Source organism: Sinohyriopsis cumingii, chromosome 15 (assembly GCF_028554795.1).
Source record: "Sinohyriopsis cumingii isolate HCF-2022 chromosome 15, ASM2855479v2, whole genome shotgun sequence".
NCBI lineage: Eukaryota > Metazoa > Mollusca > Bivalvia > Unionida > Unionidae > Sinohyriopsis > Sinohyriopsis cumingii.
This window is the reverse complement of record NC_142975.1, coordinates 108,358,357-108,382,950: the sequence shown is the minus strand read 5'-3', so window position 1 is coordinate 108,382,950 and position 24,594 is coordinate 108,358,357. Positions and strand designations below refer to the sequence as shown.

Genomic DNA, 24,594 nt, shown 5'->3' with positions numbered 1-24,594 from the left:
AATCAATAAAGATGTTATCAACTAAACTTAATTCAGAAGTGACTAAAGACTTACAAAAATGGTACTAACAGCTACCTCGCTTGGCGCTCAGCATTAAGAGGTTAGTGTTAGGACTGGTTGGCTGGTGTCAGGATAATGTGTCTGGGTGGGACATTATGCTACATGTCTGTGGCATGATGCCCCAGTGCTAGACATCACTATAAACTGTCACACTGCAGACATCATAGCGATATGACTGAATTTTTTTTAAAGCTACATTAAAAATCCAAATCACACACACACTCCGAAGTGACTAGGTCTGGTTGACACATTTTTTTGTTGGACAATCATTTGAGGTGTCACTGACTAAGCTTGTTACAGCTCAATTGCCTGAAGGTTGCTCACAGTTAACTGGTTAAATCAGGGTAGAGAAGGGATATTTAATCCTTTAGTGTTCAGTAATGCAGTAAATTTTAATAATTAGATTTTCAGTAAAGATGTTTGTTTTTTATGCTAATGTTTTTGTTATTGATAGACTTATATATGCCTTGATAATACAATAATAAATATTTCATTCCTAGTTTGAAAATGTTAGAGGGAACACTACTCACCATGTCTGAGTTTAAGCATAATAATAATGTAAACTGTGACCTCTAACTGGTGTTTGCAAACAAGAGATTTGCAGTACATTACTTTGATGTGACATGTTGATGGCATTCTGACATTGCTGGACTAAACAAAGGCGAGTACCAAATATGATTTGTTTGCTAGAAATTTCACTGATAGTTCCACTGTAATTGGCATGGAGCTAGAATACACATTTTCATGCCAGATTTTGATGAAAAGAAAGCAGAAGTGCAGGCTCTGGTCATTGCTGTATCTGTACAGGTTTTACCAATGCCTTATCTGTATAGTTCTTACTGATGCCATATCTGTATGGGTCTTGCTGATGACACATTTGTACAGGTCTTAATGATGCCATGATTCTATATGGGTCTTACTGATGTTATGCCTTTCTATACACCTGTCTTACTGATGCCATTCTATACAGGTCTTACTGATGCCATATCTGTTTAGGTCTTACTGATGCCATGATTCTACATGAGTCTTACTGATATTGTGCCATTCTATACAGGTCTTACTGATGCCATATCTGTAGAGGTCTTACTGATGCCATATGTGTGTAGGTCTTACTGATGCCATAACTGTATAGGTCTTACTGATAATTTCAGCTTTCTTCTGATTGTAATATCAATTTTTATCTTATGGTGTAAATTATTTTCAGAGCCCAAGGTTGGTAGGGTGGTGAAGGTATTGGACCTGGATCCAGATGGGTATAGAGGTGCTGTCACAGTCCGATGGTCTGGGAACAAAGATGATAATGAGCTGCCAGTGTATAGAGTTGGGGCAGAGGGGAAGATTGAACTCAAACTTGTTACACCTGTGTCACCTGGTCATGTCTACTTTGACCATCTTCCACGTCTAGGTGAAGTTTTCTTCCTTGAAAATTGAGTCTATTAATTGTTAGCTGAATGTCATTTGAATTTTTTGTATATGCTCATCAAGCACCAATTGTCAGTCCATCCATGGTGAACGTGGATCCATTGTCAGTCCATCCCATGGTGAACATGGATCCGTTGTCAGTCCATCCATGGTGAACATGGATCCATTGTCAGTCCATCCATGGCAAACATGGATCCATTGTCAGTCCATCCATGGTGAACATGGATCCATTGTTAGTTCATCCATAGTGAACATGGATCCATTGTCAGTCCATCCATGGTGAACATGGATCCATTGTCAGTCCATCCCATGGTGAATATGGATCCATTGTCAGTTCATGCCATGATGAACATGGATCCATTGTCAGTCCATCCATGATGAACATGGATCCATTGTCAGTCCATCCCATAGTTAACATGGATCTATTGTCAGTCCATCCCATAGTTTTTCTTGAAAATTGATTCAATTGTTAGCTCGTGTAGCTGAATGTATTTGAATATATTGTATATGTCTATCATGCATCCATTGTCAGTCCATCCCATGGTGAATTTGGATCCACTGTCAGTTCATGCCACAATGAACATGGATCCATTGTCAGTTCATGCCACGATGAACATGGATCCATTGTCAGTCCATCCATGGTGAATATGGATCCATTGTCAGTCCATCCATGGTGAATATGGATCCACTGTCAGTTCATGCCACGATGAACATGCATCCATTGTCAGTCCATCCCATGGTGAATATGGATCCACTGTCAGTTCATGCCACGATGAACATGGATCCATTGTCAGTCCATCCACAATGAACATGCATCCATTGTCAGTCCATCCACGATGAACATGGATCCATTGTCAGTCCATCCCATAGTTAACATGCATCCATTTTCAGTCCATCCCATAGTTAACATGCATCCATTGTCAGTCCATCCCATAGTTAACATGCATCCATTGTCAGTCCATCCCATGGTGAATATGGATCCATTGTCAGTTCATGCCACGATGAACATGGATCCATTGTCAGTCCATCCCATGGTGAACATGGATCCATTGTCAGTTCATGCCATGATGAACATGGATCTATTGTCAGTCCATCCACGATGAACATGGATCCATTGTCAGTCCATCCCATAGTTAACATGGATCCTTTGTCAGTCCATATTCCCATGGTGAACATATGCCATGTGTCACATTTCTCAAAACTTACTATGCCAAGTTTTGAAAGCAAGTTTGTTAGCATTGTTCTAATCAGGTCGTGCTGAGACTGCCAGTACTTGGTCTGGGATGTCTAAATTTCCCATTACAATCAGTTGTAAAAACTATTTTAACCTTTGACCTTCCAACTTTTGGAGATACTTCAGTACATATTCAACCAGAATTTGTGTTTGGAGTGTTCTCCCTTTCAACAAGGTGGCTTTCATAGTAACCAGGTGTTACGTTTCTATGGGGTACTCTGGATAGGAGTATTTATAATTCTTTGTGTTTGAAATGCAAAAGTTTTCTCAAAATCAAGATTTCCACGGACAAGTAAATTAAAAAGTTTACTTTCCATAAGAAGGACCCACTTGTCCAATGTTTTCATAGTTAAAAAGAATCGTGGAAGACTGGACTGTTAAATGTTTTCATAGTTAAAAAGAATCGTGGAAGACTGGACTGTTAAATGTTTTCTTTTATTAAGCAGGACCATTTAAATGGACACAGTATGGTTCTGTGGCATGTAAAATATACTGGATATTTCAACTTATTTTTGAACTTTTATGGACAGGATCAACAAATCTAACAAGAATGCATTCTTGGTCTGTAACTGCTGAATCAGCATCTGATAGAATGAATATGACATTAGCTCTGGAACTCTCATTCTGATAGAATGAATATGACATTAGCTCTGGAACTCCCATTCTGATAGAATGAATATGACATTAGCTCTGGAACTCCCATTCAGTATGATATCAGATATACTATTGATTATATCTACGCATGATGTCTGTTGATGTGGTCAGTTCATGTACATTTTTTATATAAAGCTCACTAGAAATTCAGTCTGAAAAAGATTTTCTCTGCCTTGCTATAGCATACACAGTGTACTGTATTAAACAGCTTGTAATGCTTGGTTTTTGACTCACATTTTATTTTTTGGATCACTCTCAAAATCACAGACAATTTCTTTTTTCTCAGATTTTACCTTTTCATTATCACATTTTAACTTTTTGGTGTGCTAATAATGTTTTGCTTTTTGAAACCAGTCCTGCAAACAATCCACTGGTTTTCTCTGCAGTTGTGGGGTATCTCTCACATATTTACAAGAAGTGATTTGTCGATCTTTGTTGGCCTCAAACCAAAGAAATTCCTGTTGCCAAGAATCTGTGAACTCCCATTTTCTTTTTTATCGTATCACCTGTCATAGTCAAGTTGAATTTTAGCCCGTTTTGTTGACTTTTCATTATTTTTCAATGTTTGGTCCAAGCTTTGTAAGAAAATGATCTGCTCAGACACAGTCCTGGGAAAATTCATTGTAGTCACACATAATGGTTGGAAGGAGTCCAGCAATTGACTCAAAATGACAGATTCCCTAGGGAAACCCTATCCTCCAGCCAATGAAATTCATTCAGATGTAACCATAAAAAGATATTGATTAAACCAGTACTGACCACTTCCAATGGTCGTATCCATTAAAGCTGTGGCTGATTTCAGTCCTAATCGATAAATTTCAGCATACATTACATGTATGCATGAATATACAAGATAATTGCTTGTAAGTATGAATATGCAATGCACCCGTAAGGTAATTGCTTGTAATTATGAATATACAATGCACCCGTAAGGTAATTGCTTGTAAGTATGAATATACAATGCACCTGTAAGGTAATTGCTTGTAAGTATGAATATACAATGCACCCGTAAGGTAGTTGCTTGTAAGTATGAATATACAATGCACCCGTAAGGTAATTGCTTGTAAGTATGAATATACAATGCACCCATAAGGTAATTGCTTGTAAGTATGAATATACAATGCACCCATAAGGTAATTGCTTGTAAGTATGAATATACAATGCACCCGTAAGGTAATTGCTTGTAAGTATGAATATGCAATGCACCCATAAGGTAATTGCTTGTAAGTATGAATATACAATACACCTGTAAGGTAATTGCTTGTAAGTATGAATATACAATGCACCCGTAAGGTAATTGCTTGTAAGTATGAATATACAATGCACCTGTAAGGTAATTGCTTGAAAGTATGAAGTGCACTTGTGTGAACATTGCTCAGACAAAACGGGAACTACTGCCTTTTCAAGTTACAGGTCAAAATGTATTTGTCCATGGGCAAGTAACCTTGCAAAAGTTGGTTTTCCATAAGGACAAATTTCCAACTCAGAAAATCCAGACAATAGATTTCTGCACCCCTGCTTCTTAGCAACTCAGGTGGCTTTCATAGCAATCAAGTGTTAAACCTTCTATTTGGGGGAATATACATGACTTTTTATATCTGACCTTGCATATTCTATCCAATAATGAATTGTTTTATATTGAGGTTTCTTTCTGGCTTGAAGGACTTGTACTTTTACTTGTTTGTATTTATGTGTGACTGGTCCGAAAAACCTAAAGATATTTATTTATTTGATGACATGTGAAAAAGATTATTGTTACTGAAATCCAATGTACAGCTAGGATCAATATTGTATACTTCTAAAGATGGATTTTCAATAGTGTTCATTAAAATCTAATGATGTAATGACCCCTTTGGACAAATATTTTCCTCTGTTTGTCCCCAGATTTCTTATATAAAGGGTCAGTGGTTCATTATAATATACCATATGTCTTATATTCAGATCATTAATATTTCAATTTGAAACAGCTGAGAAGTATAACAGTAAGTGGTTCTTTGTTGAGCCAATAAATAGACTGGTTTCATTTTTTGTGTAATGTCTCCGACTTTTATGAGTTAAAATAGAACTCAAATTGGTTTCTTTTAATAATTTAGTTTGAGTGCAGATTTTTGGCTAAATTATACACAATGGCTAGTAAATCTCAAAGTTTGTCATTTTCTGTTGATTTTTGAAGAGTTATGGCCCTTGTTTGACTTAAAACGGGACCATCTTGTGAGCATTTACCATATTCAAGAATTATGTTGTTCTGTTTTCATGTAAAAGACAAACTTTACCTCTACATGTAAATGAATAACTTCTGACCAACTACTGTGTACATATTTTAGAAAAACTTCTGCTTTTATTAATCATCCTGTTTTCTTTCCTTGAATATAGATCTCACAATGCCCATGGATGTGATACTTAACCCAGGTGATGAAGTTTTTGTTAATCTCAACTCTGAAGCATTCCAGGCTCTAAATATGGATTATAACTGCTGGAATCCAGTTTTGGAAGATGTAAGTATAATTTACCTTTAGTCATAAATTTGATGAAACTTGCCTTGGAGGAGAAGTGGATTGAATGAAAACATGGTGAAATTTGTTTGTTGTTTTGCCTGTAGAAAGTGCTGACAAATTTGTTTTTGGCAGATATAGTCTACTCTGTCGGAAAATTCTTATATCAGATTGATTTGAGGTTGAAAAGTGGGAAAATTGCTGTTTTTACCCAAACATTTCATAATTTGTTTAAATAGTCTTGTGATTTTAATGGCTAATTTCATGTTGTAATGTTCCTTGTAGGCTTTGGCATGCAGGAAACTGTTTTAAACTTGACAGATCATGCTATTTATTTCAGACCATGATATTGTGTGTGTGTGTGTGATCAGAATTTTTAATGTAGCTTTAACAATTTTTCAGTCATATTGCTACAGTGTCTGCAGTGTGTTAGCACTGGGGCATCATGTTGCAGACATATAGCATGATGTCCCACCCAGTCACATTATCCTGACTCCAGGCCAACCAGTCCTAACACTAACCTCTTAATGCTGAGCACCTAGCAAGACAACTGTTGATACCATTTTTTATAAGTCATTGGTATGAGTATGACTCGGTTGGGGTTGGGACCTGCGACCTCCCACATCCAAGGCAGATGCTCCAACCACTAGGTCACTGGAGTGGTCCCCATGATATTGTAAGAAACCGCTACAGAAGATTGTTTGATTTTAAACAAACTTAGCATGCTGTGTTATATTGACAAAACATTTCACAAGTTTGATTTCATTGTCCTCTTGACGTTGCTTCCACAAAACAACTTTACCAAAACTTTTTTAATTTCAACCAAATTTGGACTGTTTTTTTCCCTGTTTGAATGATTTTGATATTTGTTATTCCAGAGCATTATTTACAGAAGTTATGGCCCTATATTGATCTCATCCAAATTTAGTATGCAGTTGTATATTGATAAAACTTTGAATGAGTTTGATTTTCAGCATTCTGATTTCTACATCATTATTTACAAGAGTTATGTCCCCAGGTGGATCATATAAAACTCCTTACTTTGATTTCTACAAGGAAACTTTACCAGAAGTTGTTGGAATTCAACCAGATATATCTTGTGGATTTAGAATGAATGGACTTGGAAAGAGTTTGATTTCCAGCGTTTCCTCAACATCATTTACAGGAGTTATGGCCTTTGATTGTCCATCCTACTTACTTTGGTTTCCACAACATAACTTTACTAATTTGTATTGGATTTAAAGTAAACTTGGTATGCTGATTTATATTAATGAAAACTTGAATTTTCCAGTATTTCACAACATCATTCACAAGAGTTATGGCCCCTGTTTACTCTTCCACTCAACCTTAGTTTCCATAGCATACCTTTACTAAGGTGGCACTCTACAGTTTCGTATTTTGCATAGGGTTAGAATTTTAAAGATAAAGAATTTCCCCGGCTTTCCTCACTGGTTGTACTGGCTATTTAAAAAAGACCTTGTACATCTTAGGTATAATTCAAAGAACCTTTAATTCCCTTTATTTTGGTGTATGATTGATGGGTGTAATATGGGTTATAGAGTATACAGCTTGGCCTTACTCCAGATGTGCACTTTCAAAAAAGTGCTAGCTCCACTTGGTCATTTTCACTTCCGGAAATTCAGAGGTAAATTATATAAAAAAAGAACCGATAACTTTTTTTACATTTGATATATTTGGTAATTCATTCATTGCACTTTCAGAAGCTGGTATTGTTTTGTCTGGCAAAATTCATTTTCCCTATTTTAATAGCTGCTATGGATAGTGTACTTTAACCTAATTCAGGCTGATTTTTTAGCACAAGGGAGCAGTCATTTTAGTTAACAGTGTGCTTAGATCATGTACAATTTCCAAAAGTACAATATCCAAAGAAATATCATCCACATTACATTAATGTAGCATAGAGGTATGCCAACATTCCCTCCATTGTGCATGTTTTATATGCAAACAACTTCACCTTACATACGTCACTCTCTCAAAAGTACATAATAACTGGTGAGCTCCCCCTAAACATGGATTTTAATCAGATCAGATTTATATTAATGAAATCTTGAATAATTTTAACTTGAATTGTTCCACATCAATATGTAGAAGAATAGAGTTATGGCCCCTGATAGCCCATCCTACTAACTTTTAACTTCTGTGGCATAACTTTAATAAAAGTTTGCTGGATTTCAGCTAAATTTGTTTTGGATTTATATTATTCCATGTCATCATTTAGAGGAGTTATGGCCCAGAAAACTATAATCTTCTAACTTTTGTTTTCCAGCACAAGTTTTAATGCTTGAGGCCCATCTTAGTAGATTTGCTGAGTAGGGACCTTTGTGATGTACCAAGATCAAATAACACTAGTTCTGTTTGTAATTTTCATACTGTAGCATCAGAATTTAAGGAGGTGAACTTTTTTAAAAAAATGTATGATTTATAATTAGACCAGATATTATACATTCAAAGCTCATCTGAAGGTCAAAGGTCACCAGCAAAGCAAAAAATGTAAGACATATTACATCAGTGTTGGTAATAGTGTTGCTAATCTTTTAACCTTTCAGCAAGACAAAATGGCATTAACTCCTGGAGTTTACTTTTACAGGTCAGCAAGACTAAAATGGCCATAATTTCCTGGGGTTACTTTTACAAGTCATCAACACTAAATGGCAATAATTCATGGGGTTTACTTTTACATGTCAGCAAGAAAAAATGGCAGTAATAACTACTGGGATTTACTTTTACAGGCAGCAAGACAAAATGGCAATAACAATTCCTGGGGTTTACATTTACAGGTCAGCAAGACAAAATGGCAATAATAATTCCCAGGGTTTACTTTTACAGGTTAGGCACTACTGTATTTTAAAGTGAAATAATATATGATTAAACCAACACAATAGATAAAATTATGTTTACAACTGTCTGATTTTATACTCTACAAAATGTTGAAGTGAGATTTGGTGCTACCCTTGTTTGTCCATGCAACCTTCTGTCTTTCCTTCCATCTGTCCATCTGTCATACCTAGTTATGTCACCCCTCTCCCTTCATAGCAGCCACATTTAGGTTTGCTCCTGTCTATACATCCGTATGTCTGTTCCATTAAGCACTGATACAAAACACTTACTTGACATAGGTAAATTAAATTTAGTAGGTATTTTTATGTCTAAATGTTGATGGCCTAATTAGTTTTTCCTGCTATATGAATGCAATTTAGATTTTTTTTTAGAAGTTTTGTTTATTGCTAAACCTCTCTGCTAAGGCATTCCTGGCAAATTATATTTTGTTATCGTATATTTATTCATATATAAAATGGCCTCTAGCAGCAGAGGGGGCGAATCGGACATTTTGTCCAATCGTTATTTTGCTTAATTATTACTTTCTGCAACTCAACGATCTAGTGTCGTCAGCGCCTGGTAAAAAAAAAACGACGACGTCGTTGGGGGATCGTCGCGTCGTCATTTGGTTTAATTAACACCTTCTGCGCGTTGATCCCCAGCGTCGTCAGCGTCCGGTAAGCACATCGACGACCGCGTCGATGTCATCGCCCCCTCTGCTGCTAAGAAGTTATTTACAATGATCTTACAAACAGAGTGATCACTAACTCCTCCTCCTGTAGATCAATTAGGTTATTTGACTGATCGGTAATTCTAAAATTAATTCTCGTTAAAAACCGATTATGGCATCTCATATAGACTGGATTAATCGGACTCTCAACGATTAAAAATCCGGGAGGGGCTGTTGGTGAAAACGAATAAAGGATATACCCCTGTTGAGCTTGATTTGATTGCTTGGTATTTACCTGGTAACTCCCTTCGATAACATCACACACTAGATTAATCGCTATCACCGATGCGATATTTACGTTGTACGGGGCGATATGCCTACCACCATCTCCGTTATCGTGTCTGAGGATAGTTGATGGGGGGGTGTCCGCGGGTGGATTCTCAGGCCATCCTAGTATGGTTCTTATTGAACTGTTATAAATATCAACCATATACCCCGGTGTGCTTATTTCAATCGTCGACGATAACGTCGGTTCATGAACCGTAATAGCTATTTTTGATTCCTTTCCTGTGATTGATTTTATCCTGCGTTGAAATTCTTTATTGATTTGTTCTATTTGGTATGACCCAGTTGGTATTGTAACCTCCTCCCAGTCTGGGGTCCCATCGGGTTTATTTGTCCGTGCAAAAACCAGCGAGTTATTAGGTTGTTGTCCGTTAAATGCGTCCGCTCGGATATTAGGCCAACTGTGATATATTCGCAATTTTGCCAGCGCTATTTCCTTTACTGGAACCGGCGATGGGAAGTTTACACTGAATTCGGGTTTCGTTGATGTTATCGATATCATATTTGTTTGTACCGGAGTGGTATTCTCCACGATTCGCTGAAGTAATTGAGACCCTTCGGGGTTCAGCGACATTATTATTATTCGTTGTCTTTAGTGTCTAATTTCAACAACCAGGTGGTTCCGGCTTCCAGTTGAAAATCCTCGATTTTTGACATCGCGGAGCTATATAACTGGACCATCGTGGAGAATTCAACATCGGATACGAACAAATTATCAATCGATAACGAGATCAACCCGGATAATTTCGAGTATGCGTCGGATACTATTTGATGTTTTACTGTATACTCGTTGAGTTTTTTCTGAAAACACGATGATATCTTCCTAGTGATTGCGTTGGCGACTCCAGCAACTGTTGTCATCGCGGAGACAGCGATTGGAACAGCGATCGGGGTTATCGTGGTCATCGTGGATAAAATAACACCGGCGCCAGCTACTATACCCGATACCGAGTACACGACCGCGTCGATGGCGGTTATTTTTCGGCGGTATTTTTTTATTTTTGCACGGTATTGTTCGGAAAGCGTTTTCAAGTTCGCGGAAAATTCTTTTGCGGTATCGAATCGATATTGATGTGACGTCGGTGATACCTCTGATTCAATTTCCTTGGTGGTCATTTTTATTTTAAAAGAGCTAGTGTTTTTAATTACTTAGATTCGCTACAAATTCCACATACCATGTAATGTTTGCCCTGGTTAAATTTCCATCAACGGCATAAATTGTAAACGGTTCAGTTGCGTCCTTGTCTATAATTGTTGATATTGTATTGTTAAACCCGGATGAACTCGACGATAATATATTAAACTGCATCATTGAAACCAGTGTCAGTCGATAAATGCCCTTAACAGTTGCGGTGATATTTACTGTATTCTGTGTAAGAGTCCAATCGAATGATCCATGCCGAATTGTGTATACTGTGTTGATGATGTTCTCATGAGGGGTTTTTATTTTTTCGAGTTGCTCTGCCATTCTCGGTAGTCTGTCTTTAATCGCTTCAACATCAGTTATAACTATTCCTACTCCCCGCCAACTCGCGTCTATATTATTCTTGTTCGCTGCAACATTAGTTTTGATTATTTCTATTTCCCGTGTATTCTCGGTCATACTTTTTTTGTTCGCTGCAACATCAAGTTTGATTGTTTCTATTTCATATGTATGCACGTCTATACCTTTTTTATTCGCTGCAACATCAGTTTTAATTAATCCTATTCCCCGCCAATACGCGTCTACATTTTTTTTGTTCGCTTCAACATCAGTTTTGATTGTTCCTATTTCCTGTGTATGCGCGTCCACACCCTTTTTGTTCGCTTCAATATCAGTTTTGATTGTTCCTATTTCCTGTGTATGCGCGCTCATATTATTTATGATCGTTGTAACATCAGTTTTGATTGTTTCTATTTTCCGTCCATGCGAGTCTACATTATTTATGATCGTTGCAACATTAGCGCCGATTATTCCTATTTCCCGTTCATGCACGTCTACACCATTTCTGTTCTCTGCAACATCAAGTTTGATTGTTTTTATTTCCTGTCCATACGCAGTGATATCATTTATAGTTGTTGTAATCTCATCCGGTCTGGTATTTTTTTTACCAAAGAATTTATCAAAGTTGTCATCGATCCTGTTAACATTTTTCCGTAACGAGACAAATTGGCCCGACAGCGTTGCAAAATCCAAAATAGCACCCATTATTGCTGCAAGATTTGGTTCGGTTACCGCCGGGGTCCCGAAAAAACTAGCGGTAGTGAGTTGTATATCGGTGATAGATTTTTTCACCTCGGTGACAGATTTTTTCACCTGCGCGTCAAGTTCGGTCACCGATCTATCCAACCTTATAAAACCGTCTTTGACTAATGTTACCGCCGATATATGTTCACCCGGTTTGAGTCGTCCGTCGCCGGTATATAACGCGATAGTGTCCTCGGCGGCATCACGCTGTCGTGTTAAAACATCATTCAGTGACACATTACCGGATTTCAATTTACCCTGGCGGTCTTGAAATACAACTATTTCGCCTGGGTCAACACTGATTAAATTTAACATATCAGCGATTTCATCCTCAATTAGTTTTTTTATGTCGGCGGCGGCCGTTTCCGTGGATTCTTTCAGCGCCGAAACCGGTCGTCCCCAAATATCAATCATCGTTATTGTAGAAAAAAACGATGTTTCTAATTAACCCGCCGGGCCTCTACGACCCCACTAGTGTATTCGTTTACAACCACATGAGGTGGTTTTCGCGATGATGAAATCGCCGCGAGTACGTTCAATACCTCACGGCCGCATATTGGTGGGTCACTTAACTGCTGTGTTGGCAGCGTGGAATAAAAAACCCGGGCTGAACACGCCGGGGCTGAACACGCCCGGATATACCGCATAAACTCTTTCGGCGGGGCTAACCCGTATGAATCAAAATAGACGATCGCACGCGGATCAATCGCGTATGCAACCCAATGAGTTCCCGCTCCGGAGGACCCATCGAGGTTAATTATGCCTGTTTCAATATTCCTTGGTGCCGCCGGTAATTGATCCCTCATAAAAACACCTCTGAAGTTTTTTATCGCTAGCGCGTTCGCGGCGTCTATTAAATCAAAATTAGACATTGGAATCATTGACCCCCGGGTCAATAAACGGTTCCCGGTAGTCTTAGACCCTTTCCCGAGTACCATGAATACGGGGTTCCCGGTAGTCTTAGACCCTTTCCGGCCACGGGTCGTTTTTTTTTGTAGCCTTTCCCGGTTGCCTTCTTCAATGCCATTCCCGCCGCGGTACCAACGGCTCCTAACGCCGCCGCCTTAGCCACTGCTGGTGCGGCCGCGGCAATCAACGCTGGAATCGCAGCTAACAGCGGAAATATCCCACCGGTCTTTTCCATGTCTTTGATCGCTGCGGCCGAGAAATCTATTTGAACACCTTTTTTATTCTTAATCGCGTCATTGAAATGTTTTATTTGACGCGCCGTCAACGATATCTTATGATTACCACCCGCCATCTGCGACGGCTTCAGCGTTATTGTGGTTCCGCATTGTTTAGCCGACTTTGATCGTAATTTCTTGACTTGACCATCAGTCAACTCTACACTGACGACACTATACGACATTTTATTGTAAACGCGTTTATGCTTTCAATTACATGTTTTCCACTGGCGCATCAACGATTCTCATTCGTCCACCAACGCCTTCCAACAGCATTGATTTATCGCTGAGAATGACAGCAACCGCTCTATAATTAACACCAGCCGGGGCTATACGAGCTCTGAAGTGTATATCAACGACGGATTGTCTCGTTAAATCAAGATGTTCCAGCGAAAAATAATAAATCGGATACAGGTTTTTAAAATCAAGTTGTGATATTTGCAAACCAGTGTCGACGTTTTGATCACGACCCATATATGACAGCAATCGATGATACACACGTGCGACATGGTTGTCACCGTAATTAAGCTGTATATCCTCGGATGGTTCCTGTTGTCCGTTTATTCTCAGCGAAACATCCCTGACTCCTAATTGATCAAATATCATATGGCTGCGTTCTTGACTGCCCAATCGTTCCCTATTCTGTAGCGCTATGAATATATGACGCGGGGCTGAAACACCCTGTTTTGATGCTAGGTGCCATGTAAACGTATCGGCGACGTTATCTTCTTTAGCATCAGTTGTTACCGCTAGCCAACTCAACAACGATTTCCCTCCCTGTTCCATAAATGCTAACAATCGTGCTTCCGTGGTAACTGATGGAGTCAGCACCGGCATCCACAATGCCATTTTAGTTAAAATGACTTTACCGGCAGCGACGCCAGCAGCATGCCATATTGCATTGTTATCATCGCCCCTTCGCGTCAGGGCAATTGTATGCTTAGCCCCATAGACAACTTTTCTGACATTTCTGCAGAATCCAAATATGTGATGGAGTGGAATCGCGCATGAAAACTTTCGGCGTGGTCTTTGCAACATTCCTACTCGTGCTGCGAATCCTAGATTAAAATTATCGTTAGTACTTTTTATGATATTGAACTCAGCGCCTGGTTTTGCTCTGCGGTCTGGATTGGCTGCTTCAGCTTGTGGGTCAAATGCGGTATCTTTTTCCACCAGCACGTTAATGTACTGAAGATGATCAGCGTTATCGGTGGAGTCCTTCGCAAACATCATAGATGGGCCCGCCGATCTTGTATAATCATCTGAATACCTCGCTAACCCAATTATCGTCGTTGCAACATCAACCTCGCGTTCTATTGATTCAATTTCTCGCCCGTCAATAAGATATCTGGCGCTCTCAAATAACGCCATGATACCGTTGTTGACGAAGCCAACTCGAACACGATGGTCATCTGCGTATGGTGCATTATCGGCAGCATTTGTCACGAGTTCTCCCTCGATTTCGATAAACGCTTCACACGGCAGAAAGTATTTACTGGTATCTTGGACTTGAAGTTCAATTCGCGATCGTAGGTCAGGTTGCGCTGCATAATAAGAATAATATTGATAATCACGGACAGAATCATCCCTGCGTACTGGGGCGTCCATATCAAACGCGGGATCAGCGGTACGCGCAAACATTCTATTATTTATCATGTTGATGTTTTCAATTGCGATTTTTTCGTCGTAAATTCTTTGAATTTAAACCACTTCCCGCTATCGCGTTCATGAGCGCGTTGGTTGCCGCATCGGCGGATGGCGAAGTCGCCAACGACGGAGTCGTCGCCAACGACTGAGTCGCCGCCAACGACTGAGTCGCCGCCAACGACTCTAGTTTTTCTTCCACGGCGTTATTTATTACTTTACTGATATTTGCAGGCATCACTGTCGTTGATGGCATCTGTTTTTTTCTCCTGAATTTCACCAACGACATTAGTTTGTCCCGCGCGGCTGAAAGCGCCTTTCCGGCAACATCTCCAATAGCACCAATTCCCTTATCACGAATAACATCAATAGCCTTCATCCCTAATTGTTTGGCTAACGGCGCTACTTTTGGAGCCATTCTTGTAAATAACCCCGCAATGGTGCTACCGAGACCATCTCCATAGTACGCGCGGTAAACAGGCAATCGCGAGTTTACCACGTAGACGAGTACTGGTTTATCATGGTTGTAGTGTATGATCATCCTTATTAAAAACACCAGTTTTCCAATTAATCATCCACGAGTTCGTCTATGAGCGTTCGATATGCATTAATGTCCATAATACCGCCTGCAAATAAACGCTTGCAAATATCAGCGGCCTCATTGATTATTTCCGTAGAGTTATTTCCGGCTCGTTTTCCTCCGATTAGTACTTCCAGCCGTGATATATCACTGAGAACACTATTAGGACAGGTAACGCCATAGGATTCTTTACCAACAGAGTATCCTTTTCCTTTTTTTGGTGTTATACTCTTAACTTCCTTGTGGAATGCGTCGTAATCGGATTTACTATGATGTGGTAATGCATCTTTATGTTTACTTGCTAAATACACTATTCTTGCCCAGTCTTTTAACGACTTTATATTTTTCTCGTAACCGCTATTGATATGCTTCTTATCTCGTATGCTCTTAGCAAAATTGTTGGCAGTAAAATTAATTAATTCTTCCCTGTTGCTGAAGCCTCTAATTTGATCTATTGTGCTCTTCTTGAGTACAATACGGGGTATATTCCCCTCTTTTTCTTCCGGTATTTCTTCTTCCGGTATTTCTTCTTCTGGTATTTCTTCTTCCGGTTCTTTCGCAGTAGCACCTAGTTCTTCTTCATCGGCCATTGTAACATAGGGTTCTTGTGGTTCGGTTATAGCGAGTGGTGGCGGCCTCCGTGTTGTAGCAGCCGCTATTTTTGCAGGAAGTGTTTCTAAAGACCTTTTTGTTTGTTCGGTCTGAGCCGCTATCTTTTCAAGCGCACCAAGAACGGGTACAGTTGCCGCCGTAACATCTTTGGTCGCTTTAGTTACCGGGGCAAAGAGTTGTTCGCTTCCAACAGTAAAATCGGTTTGTAGTTGCTGCCGCGTTTGAAGTTGTTCTCGGACCCTGTCCCGTAACGGTATAAACCTTCTAAGCGCTGCTAGCCGCTCTCTGGCTAGCCGAGTAGTAAGTGATTCGCCTACCATTATTGCAATTGCTTCGCAATTTCTAATTTCTCGTCGGAGTTTTCGTCTATAATCCTTCTAATGTTTTTGATCTTGCTAGAAATCTCCCGGCGTCGTTCATAAACACGTCCGAGTTTTTTTCGTATTATTTCAACGGCAGTAAATAGTCCAATGAATGCATTTGCGTCATTGTGGTACAAGTTTTCATTAATCGTATGTTGTAATCGTTTTATAAAAAAGTACTCGCGGGCCAGGGTAAAACGCCCCCGTTTCGATTGTTCGTTAATAATTTCATAATCGGATAATATTTTTTCACTGTCGAGACCATCAGATAATTCAATTCCTTGATTTTTTAATTTTGAAATCTCAGTTAATATATTATTGATGTCTTCGATATTCATTATTCTTATAAAACATCTTGTTTTTAAATAAAAAAAAATGAAAACCCCGTGTATCAATTCCGAGGTGTTCATACTTTGTTTTCTTCCGGAACGGACAATAACGTTTCACACTGTCATGGTGGCCTTGTCAGCGCCATAGGCGCTGGTGACCTTGTCACTCGCTAATTTCTGTTATATATGAAAATCGAATTCTATGCCCGGTCTTTTTTGAGATCGCTGTTTGATATACTCGTTCTGCAACAAATTGTATTGAGGCTCTACAAATATCGAAATATTTTCCTGCCTCATTCATCGACTGAAATATTTTTTCCTCGTGAGTTGTTGTATCAAATGATTTTACGCTTTTTGCTTTTTTTGAGCATTTACCAGTTTGGCCTTTTTTACTATTTTCACTCTGAGAGATAGCTTGCAAGTTTGTAAGAGAATTATCAGTCTTATTATTATTAATATGATCAATAACAAGCCCATTCTCGATTAATCCGTGAAAACATTCATAGATGATTCTGTGACAGAGATATTTCTTCTTTCCGGCACCAAACATTAAATACCCGTGATTATTTACGGTACCAACCGGCTTCTTCAGTTTGCGGTTTCTAACAATGCCGTCGCGAGACGCCTCGTAACTGACGAACACAGGATGCGGCTGAAATTCTTGGTCCATTTGTATAATAATACTATTTGTCTAATTTATTATTTGGTTTAATTATGAATCTTTCAACGTAGTCTTGGGGGGTTTTGATGACGAAGTCTGCGGTGGGATCAATGACGGCGTTTTTAATTCGCTTGTCATAATAGCGTTTTAGTTCCCTGTATCGCTTTCCGCCACAATTAATACACAACTGCGATTTTCCTCTTACACCGACGTGGCAAACCAAGCACGGGAGGGGGCCAAGAGAACCATTACGAACGCTTTGTAAATGATACCCGCAGAATTCTCCTCTACATGATTTATTGCACGGGGTTGTCGACCCAATCATCAACCATTTGCAGTGATTCATTATACTATATTCTTTCATTTAAATACTTGTTTTAATTATATGGATGAGTTCGAGAGATTGGCAGCAATTAAACCCCGGAAAAATATTAGGTTTAATCTCGATAGAGTCCTCAAGGACACACCAAAAGCGTTAATAAACGATAAAACCCTGTTGAATAAAATACGCGATTGTATCAATGAATTCAAGCGTGATGGCGCATCTCACAGTTGGTCAACATTTCGAATTGATGGCATTGTTGATGCTACCATGAACGACAACCGCGCAGCAACGATAATATCACAACTTGACGGTAAAAGGTATTTCTTCAGAGTAAAATTCATTGTCCGGGTGGAATCAGGTGATTGGATCATACGTGATAAATTTGAACCAGTTCTCAGCGACAAGAAAACAGTCATTGTTAGCCGCGACTCCAAGCCGGGGCTGTTAACCGGAGTTGACAGACCATACTATGAACGAGCGTATCCTGAAACAGCAGTTGTTTATGGAATATACCCGTTAAATAAGAAACCTGATATCCGAAAACTGAAACCGATGAAACAGTCAACTGGGATAAATTGTGTAGCAGAACGAGTAATAGAACATTTTACAAATGCGTGTCGAGGAAACAAATTGACTGATTTACGACGTAGCAAAATCAACCAGTGGGAACTAACCGTAAAAGAGCGTGGAGCGACCATCAGCGACATAGCGAGATTAGAAACATCGCTGAGATTTCCAATAACCGTTACAACGATAACCGGTGAAGTATTATACGAATCGAAGTACAAATCGAAGGGAGCCCCAATCAAAATTATTGATCATAACGAACACGCATGGACGCCCGCGATCACAATATTTCCACGGGATAGAACAGTAAAGTATATACCCGAAGAATTCCTGGGAGAACAATTCTCCAGGGATGGTTTTGTCGCGGAGAGGAAACTATTTGATGCTATTGCTTGTTTGTGTAAAAACGACCCTGTGTCAGTGTGGTTACTTCGCAGCGCTGAAAACGACATGGATACCTTTGATCAGTTTGTAAGACCAAACGGTGAATTATATCGCACTGAAGCGTTTCACAACAAGATGAAAAAAACCGCCATGGAATTTGAAGAGCATGATGAACAACTGCTAACAAATTGTTTTACGATTCCATCGGTTGTAGCTCATGTTGCAGCAAGGAAAAATGCGTGGAGACCAACGCGCAAGGAATTTCTACCGGATGTACAATCCAGTTGTTTGGAATACTATCACGGTGGACTATGGAACACTGAATACAACCGCGACGCTATGATCTCGGTTGATATGGTTGCCTGTTATCCAGCGAGTTTTCTCGGGTATGGATCCGCCGCTGAGTACTTTAGACGATTTGGACACCCCAGTCATGAAATGACTCGTGTTGCTATTAATGGACCACTGCCTGATTTTGATTTAACCGGATTCGCTCGCATAGTATCATTTGAATTCGCGGCAGGACTCCATCGCTGTTGCTATATTTGGATCGGTAGACACATGTCTGAAAAGAAGTGGTTGCCAATAGCGCTGCTACGGTATATGATTGATTGTAGCATGATAGTTTCGTTGATTGTCAGTGACGCGATTATATCATACCGGGCGCAGACTGAAGTCTGGTTACCAGAACCGGAGCGTCTAGATAGCATAATTGACGAGTCCAGAAAAAACATTGATGCCGACGAGGAATATATCATCGAATGGTCCAGGAGGATATTCAACCAACGAAACCACGAGGCAAAAGATCTCGGTAGAAGAATAATTGGTAAGTTTACACAAGGTGGAAAAAACTGCGATTACAAACGATATTGCTCACGGCTGATTATAGATGACGCAGAATATGATTTCGTAATCAAGGACGCAGTGGCGAAAAATAGATACGTGAACTGCAAAACAGCTTTCTTGTCCAATGGAACGAGGTTGGGTACAGTTGTTACCTACAGCGATGGAGACAGCCCGGCGTATCCACATTTGAGGGCGTCTATGCTGGGTTATGCCGCTATCAATTTATTCTCGATGATAAATAGATTCCCCGATACCGCGGTTAGAGTAGCCGTTGATTCATTTTATATAGACGTAAAGTACAAGAAAAACGTAGCCGAGTTTACTAGTCCGGACGAGAGTTGGGGTACATGGAGAATTAAAAATGAAATACGACGCGATTATTCCCCGTCAGCAAATGTCATCGTTGAGAACAATTACCTACGCGGTAATAATTTATCAGAATGGTCTAATGCACCATCGTGTTCTGATCCAATTTGTAGACATAAAACAGTTTATTTAAGCGGCTGTGGCGGGTCAGGAAAGACGACTCGGGCAATTGAATTATTTCAAACGCGGGCAAGTATAATCGTGCTTACACCGACCCATAGACTAGCGCGAGAGATAAAACAACGAAATGTTGACGCCGTTACTTATCACAGCTTTTTTCGATACAGCGGCGGTGAGTGGACTCCTGATCGAATGGGGGAAAAATTTATTCCCGACATTATCATCTGGGATGAGATATGTACTGTTTCGTTAGATACTTTACAAATGTTTCTTGAGTGGTTGCTGCGCGCGAATACAGCAGTAATCATGTGTGGGGACCATGGCCAACCACCACCATTTGTCGGCGAGGGTCCACATGATTGGTTAAAGGGTTTTGTGGACTATTATGAAGAAACCGATACTGATTACCGAGCACTTGATGAACAACTGCGCGAGGTTAAAAAACTAATCAGATTACAGCCGGATAGAATTCAATGTGAAATAATCCGCGAGGTGATTCCGGAAACGCCGTTAAATGAATTCTGGGAAACATGGAGACCAAACGATTTAATTGTAGCGAGCAGAAAGATAGTCAGAGACACACTTCAGCGGAGGTTGTTTGCGTTGCATAAGGAAAGGTTTCCAACGCGCCCAGTGCCGTTGTGTTATAGACCCGCTGACACACGGCGGCAGAACATTGAAGTTGAAATTCCAGCCCCGACAGCGTCGGGGGCAAAAAAACAAATTCTCGTGCTGAATGATATCGTGCTCGTTGATATCAGCGTCGTTGAGGACGCGCTACGTGCTAATAAATCCCCGTGGACGCTAGGATACGCAACAACAATACATTCCTCGCAGGGACTAACCATCACGGACACAATTGTTTGGATAGTTGATAATCGCATCGAATGGTCGAATCTAGTCTATCTTGCAGTGTCCAGAGTACGAAGGATAAATCAGCTTCGAAGAATTGTTATTGACGAAGCCGGTGACGGAGTCACTGACGAAGCCGGCGACAAAGTCACCATCGATGCAAGCGTCATTGATAGAAAACTCTCGGGTTACCGCCAACAGGATAAAAAAAAACAGCGGCGTTTTGATATTGATGCCGAATTAATAATCTCGCTACGACAACAACAGAATAATCACTGCGCGAGTTGCAATTGTATAATGAGTTGGCGTTATTCGGATAAAGACACTCGCCAATTTACCGTGGATAGGATCGATAACAGTCTCGGTCATGTCAAAAACAATGTGAGGTTGACCTGTCTTGAGTGCAATAGACGCAACGGCGCTAGTTAAGACCACGTGGGGGCAATTGAGTATCGTTAGGTATCACTTGTAGTTGCTCGCGTGTAAATCCGCGCTGAGGAGCAGTTGAATCCAGTCTATAGATCGGTGGTCTACCAGTTGATCGTGTTATCGTTGATATGTTATGTGTGGTAACACTCCAAATAGGATCAGTAGCTCTTTTTTTACCGCCTTCAAGCTCTCCTGGTTCATATAGATATCTCACGGTAACATCGCCGAGAATCGGCTTGGAAACGCTATTTATTTTTGATTTTCCGGGTATATACTCGTATTTAATCGCGTCGCTGGGCTTCATGTTGATTACTCGGGTAATCTCGTTATTTAACGCTGCAATTACGCCTGGCAACCTTTTAACCCATTCACGAGATCGTTTTTCTTGGATGAATTCCTTCGCGTATTGATATCCAAATAACCGTTCAGCAAGAGTCCGATTGAATCGTTCAACAATTGCCTGATCACGATGTAGCGCAGTATGACCTCGTCGTATCGCGACGCTATGATGTTTCAGCGTTGATAAAACAGCGCCGCGAAATTCACTACCAGGATCAACTTGTAATAGATTTGGCCAGCGCAGAGGACCTCTTCGATAAATCCGCTCAAACGCAGCGGCTACTTCAGTTGCCGACTTTGTTTTTAACGGCTCCGCTTGTTTGTATCGACTCGCAACATCAACTACGGTTAGCGCGTATTTGTAACCGTTGTCATGCGGCAAAAATAGTATATCAGCCTGATGAACTTCATTAGGTACGCTGACATCAAAGCGCGAGAAGTTGATTTGTTTAGGCGGTGGTAGATAGATTTGCCATATAGCCTGTTTGGATAACCAATTAGCCGCAGTGGTCTTTGTTACCTTTGCAGCGCTTGCAAGCTTACCAATTGCGGCCTTCCCCTTCCAGTATCCTCTCGGAGAATAATAGATGGATTCCATGTTGTTATTATAAACGCTATCGTTTTCAATTACCAGCGCCAGAAGCTCCACTTCCAATCATTAATTTACCTTTCATAGCCGATTTTACCAACCATGAGGCCAATTTTTCTTTGACGGATTTATCAGGAATAGCATTTAGCGCGTGAATTAATTTTACATCCGCGATATGACGCTGTTGCAGATCGCTACTTTTGTAAGCAACATCATGAGCATGACACGCTTTATCGATAGCGTTTATTGGATACTCACCGGGTTTGGGCTGATTTTGATCATCGAGTCTAATATCTAATCGTGTTCCGGGGCCACAGTAGTTATATCCTGGGAGGTGTTTTTCTCCTGGATACTTTGCCCACGGTGTTCCGGGGAGTTTTGCCAATTTGGCTGCGATGTCACCTCCTCGCTTTTTTTTAAAACATCCCCGGGTCTAGCAGAAATAAATCTAAATTTCTTTGTACCGCATTGTACACACTTACCAGTAAGCGCCGATCTATTATTTCTTGTTGTAACGGTTGTCATATCATTTGTGCCAGTACGCACTCTACACTTCACACAATATAGATCCATAATTTATGTATAGAAATATGAATATAATTGATTTTTCGGCGACTAAAACAAGAGAACCAGTTAAGCATGTTGCAGCGTTACCAAACTCAATCCGGATGATTATCATCGGACCATCTGGATCCGGCAAGACACAATTGTTACTCAATTTAATAATGAGATGGATGAAGTGGGATAAGTTGTATTTGGTTGCTCCTAGCGTAGATGATCAACGATGCTACGAGGTGTTGAAAGATTTCAACGAGAATGCATCAGCGATCGCTAAAAAAAATGTCATCGAGTTTATTACAGATATCAATGATGCACCGGGTATTGATGATATTGATGGCGACGTTAACAATCTAGTCGTGTACGATGATGTTATGTTAGACAATCAAAAAAACCCAGCTAGGATATTTTCCAGAGGCAGGCATAAAAACACTGACGTGATATATGTCACTCAACGATACACTCAGATTCCAAAAGTAATTAGAGACAACTGTAATATTCTTGCTGTATTCAACGGCGTTGATACACACACGCTACGAAATATTTGGCAGACATGGTGTGGCGGTGACATGGACTTTAATGGTTTTCGAAACTTTTTTAGTCATGCTCAGTCGACCCCACATGGATTTGTAACGATAAATTTACATGATCCTCGGACACGATATCGTATCGGACTTGACCAAATATTCGGTTAGTTGTAAATAATTTTCATTGTAAATAACCACTTAGCAGCAGAGGGGGCGATGACATCGACGCGGTCGTCGATGTGCTTACCGGACGCTGACGACGCTGGGGATCGGCGCGCAGAAGGTGTTAATTAAACCAAATGACGTTTGGACGATCCCCCAACGACGTCGTCGTTTTTTTTTTTACCAGGCGCTGACGACACTAGATCGTTGAGTGCAGAAAGTAATAATTAAGCAAAATAACGATTGGACAAAATGTCCGATTCGCCCCCTCTGCTGCTCCTCTTTATATTTTTGCACAGATTGAATTATGTTGATGTTTTAAAATACATTTTTCAGATTTTTTGGCATTAGGTGAAATCTCATTAGTACGAGTCCACATAATTTGCAAATGTTATGCCTGGTATGCAGATTTTTGTCACATAATGCACTGGCAGATAAGGGTGTGTGTTGTTTGTTCAACTTATTACTCCTAACAAACTGCATAGACCCAGATCTGTGAGTACATTATATGATGGCAGATCTGGGTCTGAGCTGTTGGCAGCTGCACACAACTTAATAGCAAGTATAAGTGGTATGTATGTACATGATCTAATTAGATTTATGTGCCATTTACAATTATTTTTGATGGGGTCCCAGGTGGATGAGTGGACTAATGCATTTGTGAGTACAGATCACTTATGTATCACCTCTGTAATGTGTGACTTAGAGTTTCTGCTTGGCCAATGTGTGAATGTGGAAAAGCTTGCCAGTAGCTTCCATTGAGTCGGTGGTTCTTCAGGGGATCTTCCTGGGTTCATCCTTTACTAAATATCAGGGTCACCATATATGGCCTATCGGGTTTTAAAAAAGGGCATTAAATCCACAAAACCACACCAAATTCAGTTATTTTTTAGTGTTATAATGGGTTTTCTAAACTTAAACAGTTCTGTCTAAAGTGAGGCATAGTTTACATGTTGTAGAAACACAACATCTTGTTAAGTTTTATATTTAGGTCAGTCATTCATGCATTATTTGGTGCAGAGTCAAGCAACTTTTTATAATGTATATCGATTACTACAACAGCATACTGATGACAAAAAGGTCACTCATTCAAGTGATTATTATTTCATAATTGAGCCTCAGTGATTTCAGTAAAGTTTTTTTTTAGACCAGTTTCTCAGGCACTGAATATTATTGGTAACAGAGACATGCAACATTGTGGGTTGATGTATCTAGG

General features: G+C 40.0%; 1 protein-coding gene across 2 annotated transcripts in view; it reads left to right on the top strand.

The window, feature by feature from the left end:
* LOC149782445 (E3 ubiquitin-protein ligase MIB2-like) overlaps nucleotides 1-24,594 on the top strand; it is a 174,729-nt gene that overhangs the window by 27,151 nt on the left and 122,984 nt on the right. For both annotated transcript variants that reach the window (XM_089933859.1, XM_089933860.1), the window contains 2 exons: nucleotides 1,265-1,465; nucleotides 5,744-5,865. In XM_089933859.1, the coding sequence (XP_089789985.1) occupies nucleotides 1,265-1,465; nucleotides 5,744-5,865 (323 nt within the window). The remainder of the gene's footprint in view (nucleotides 1-1,264; nucleotides 1,466-5,743; nucleotides 5,866-24,594) is intronic.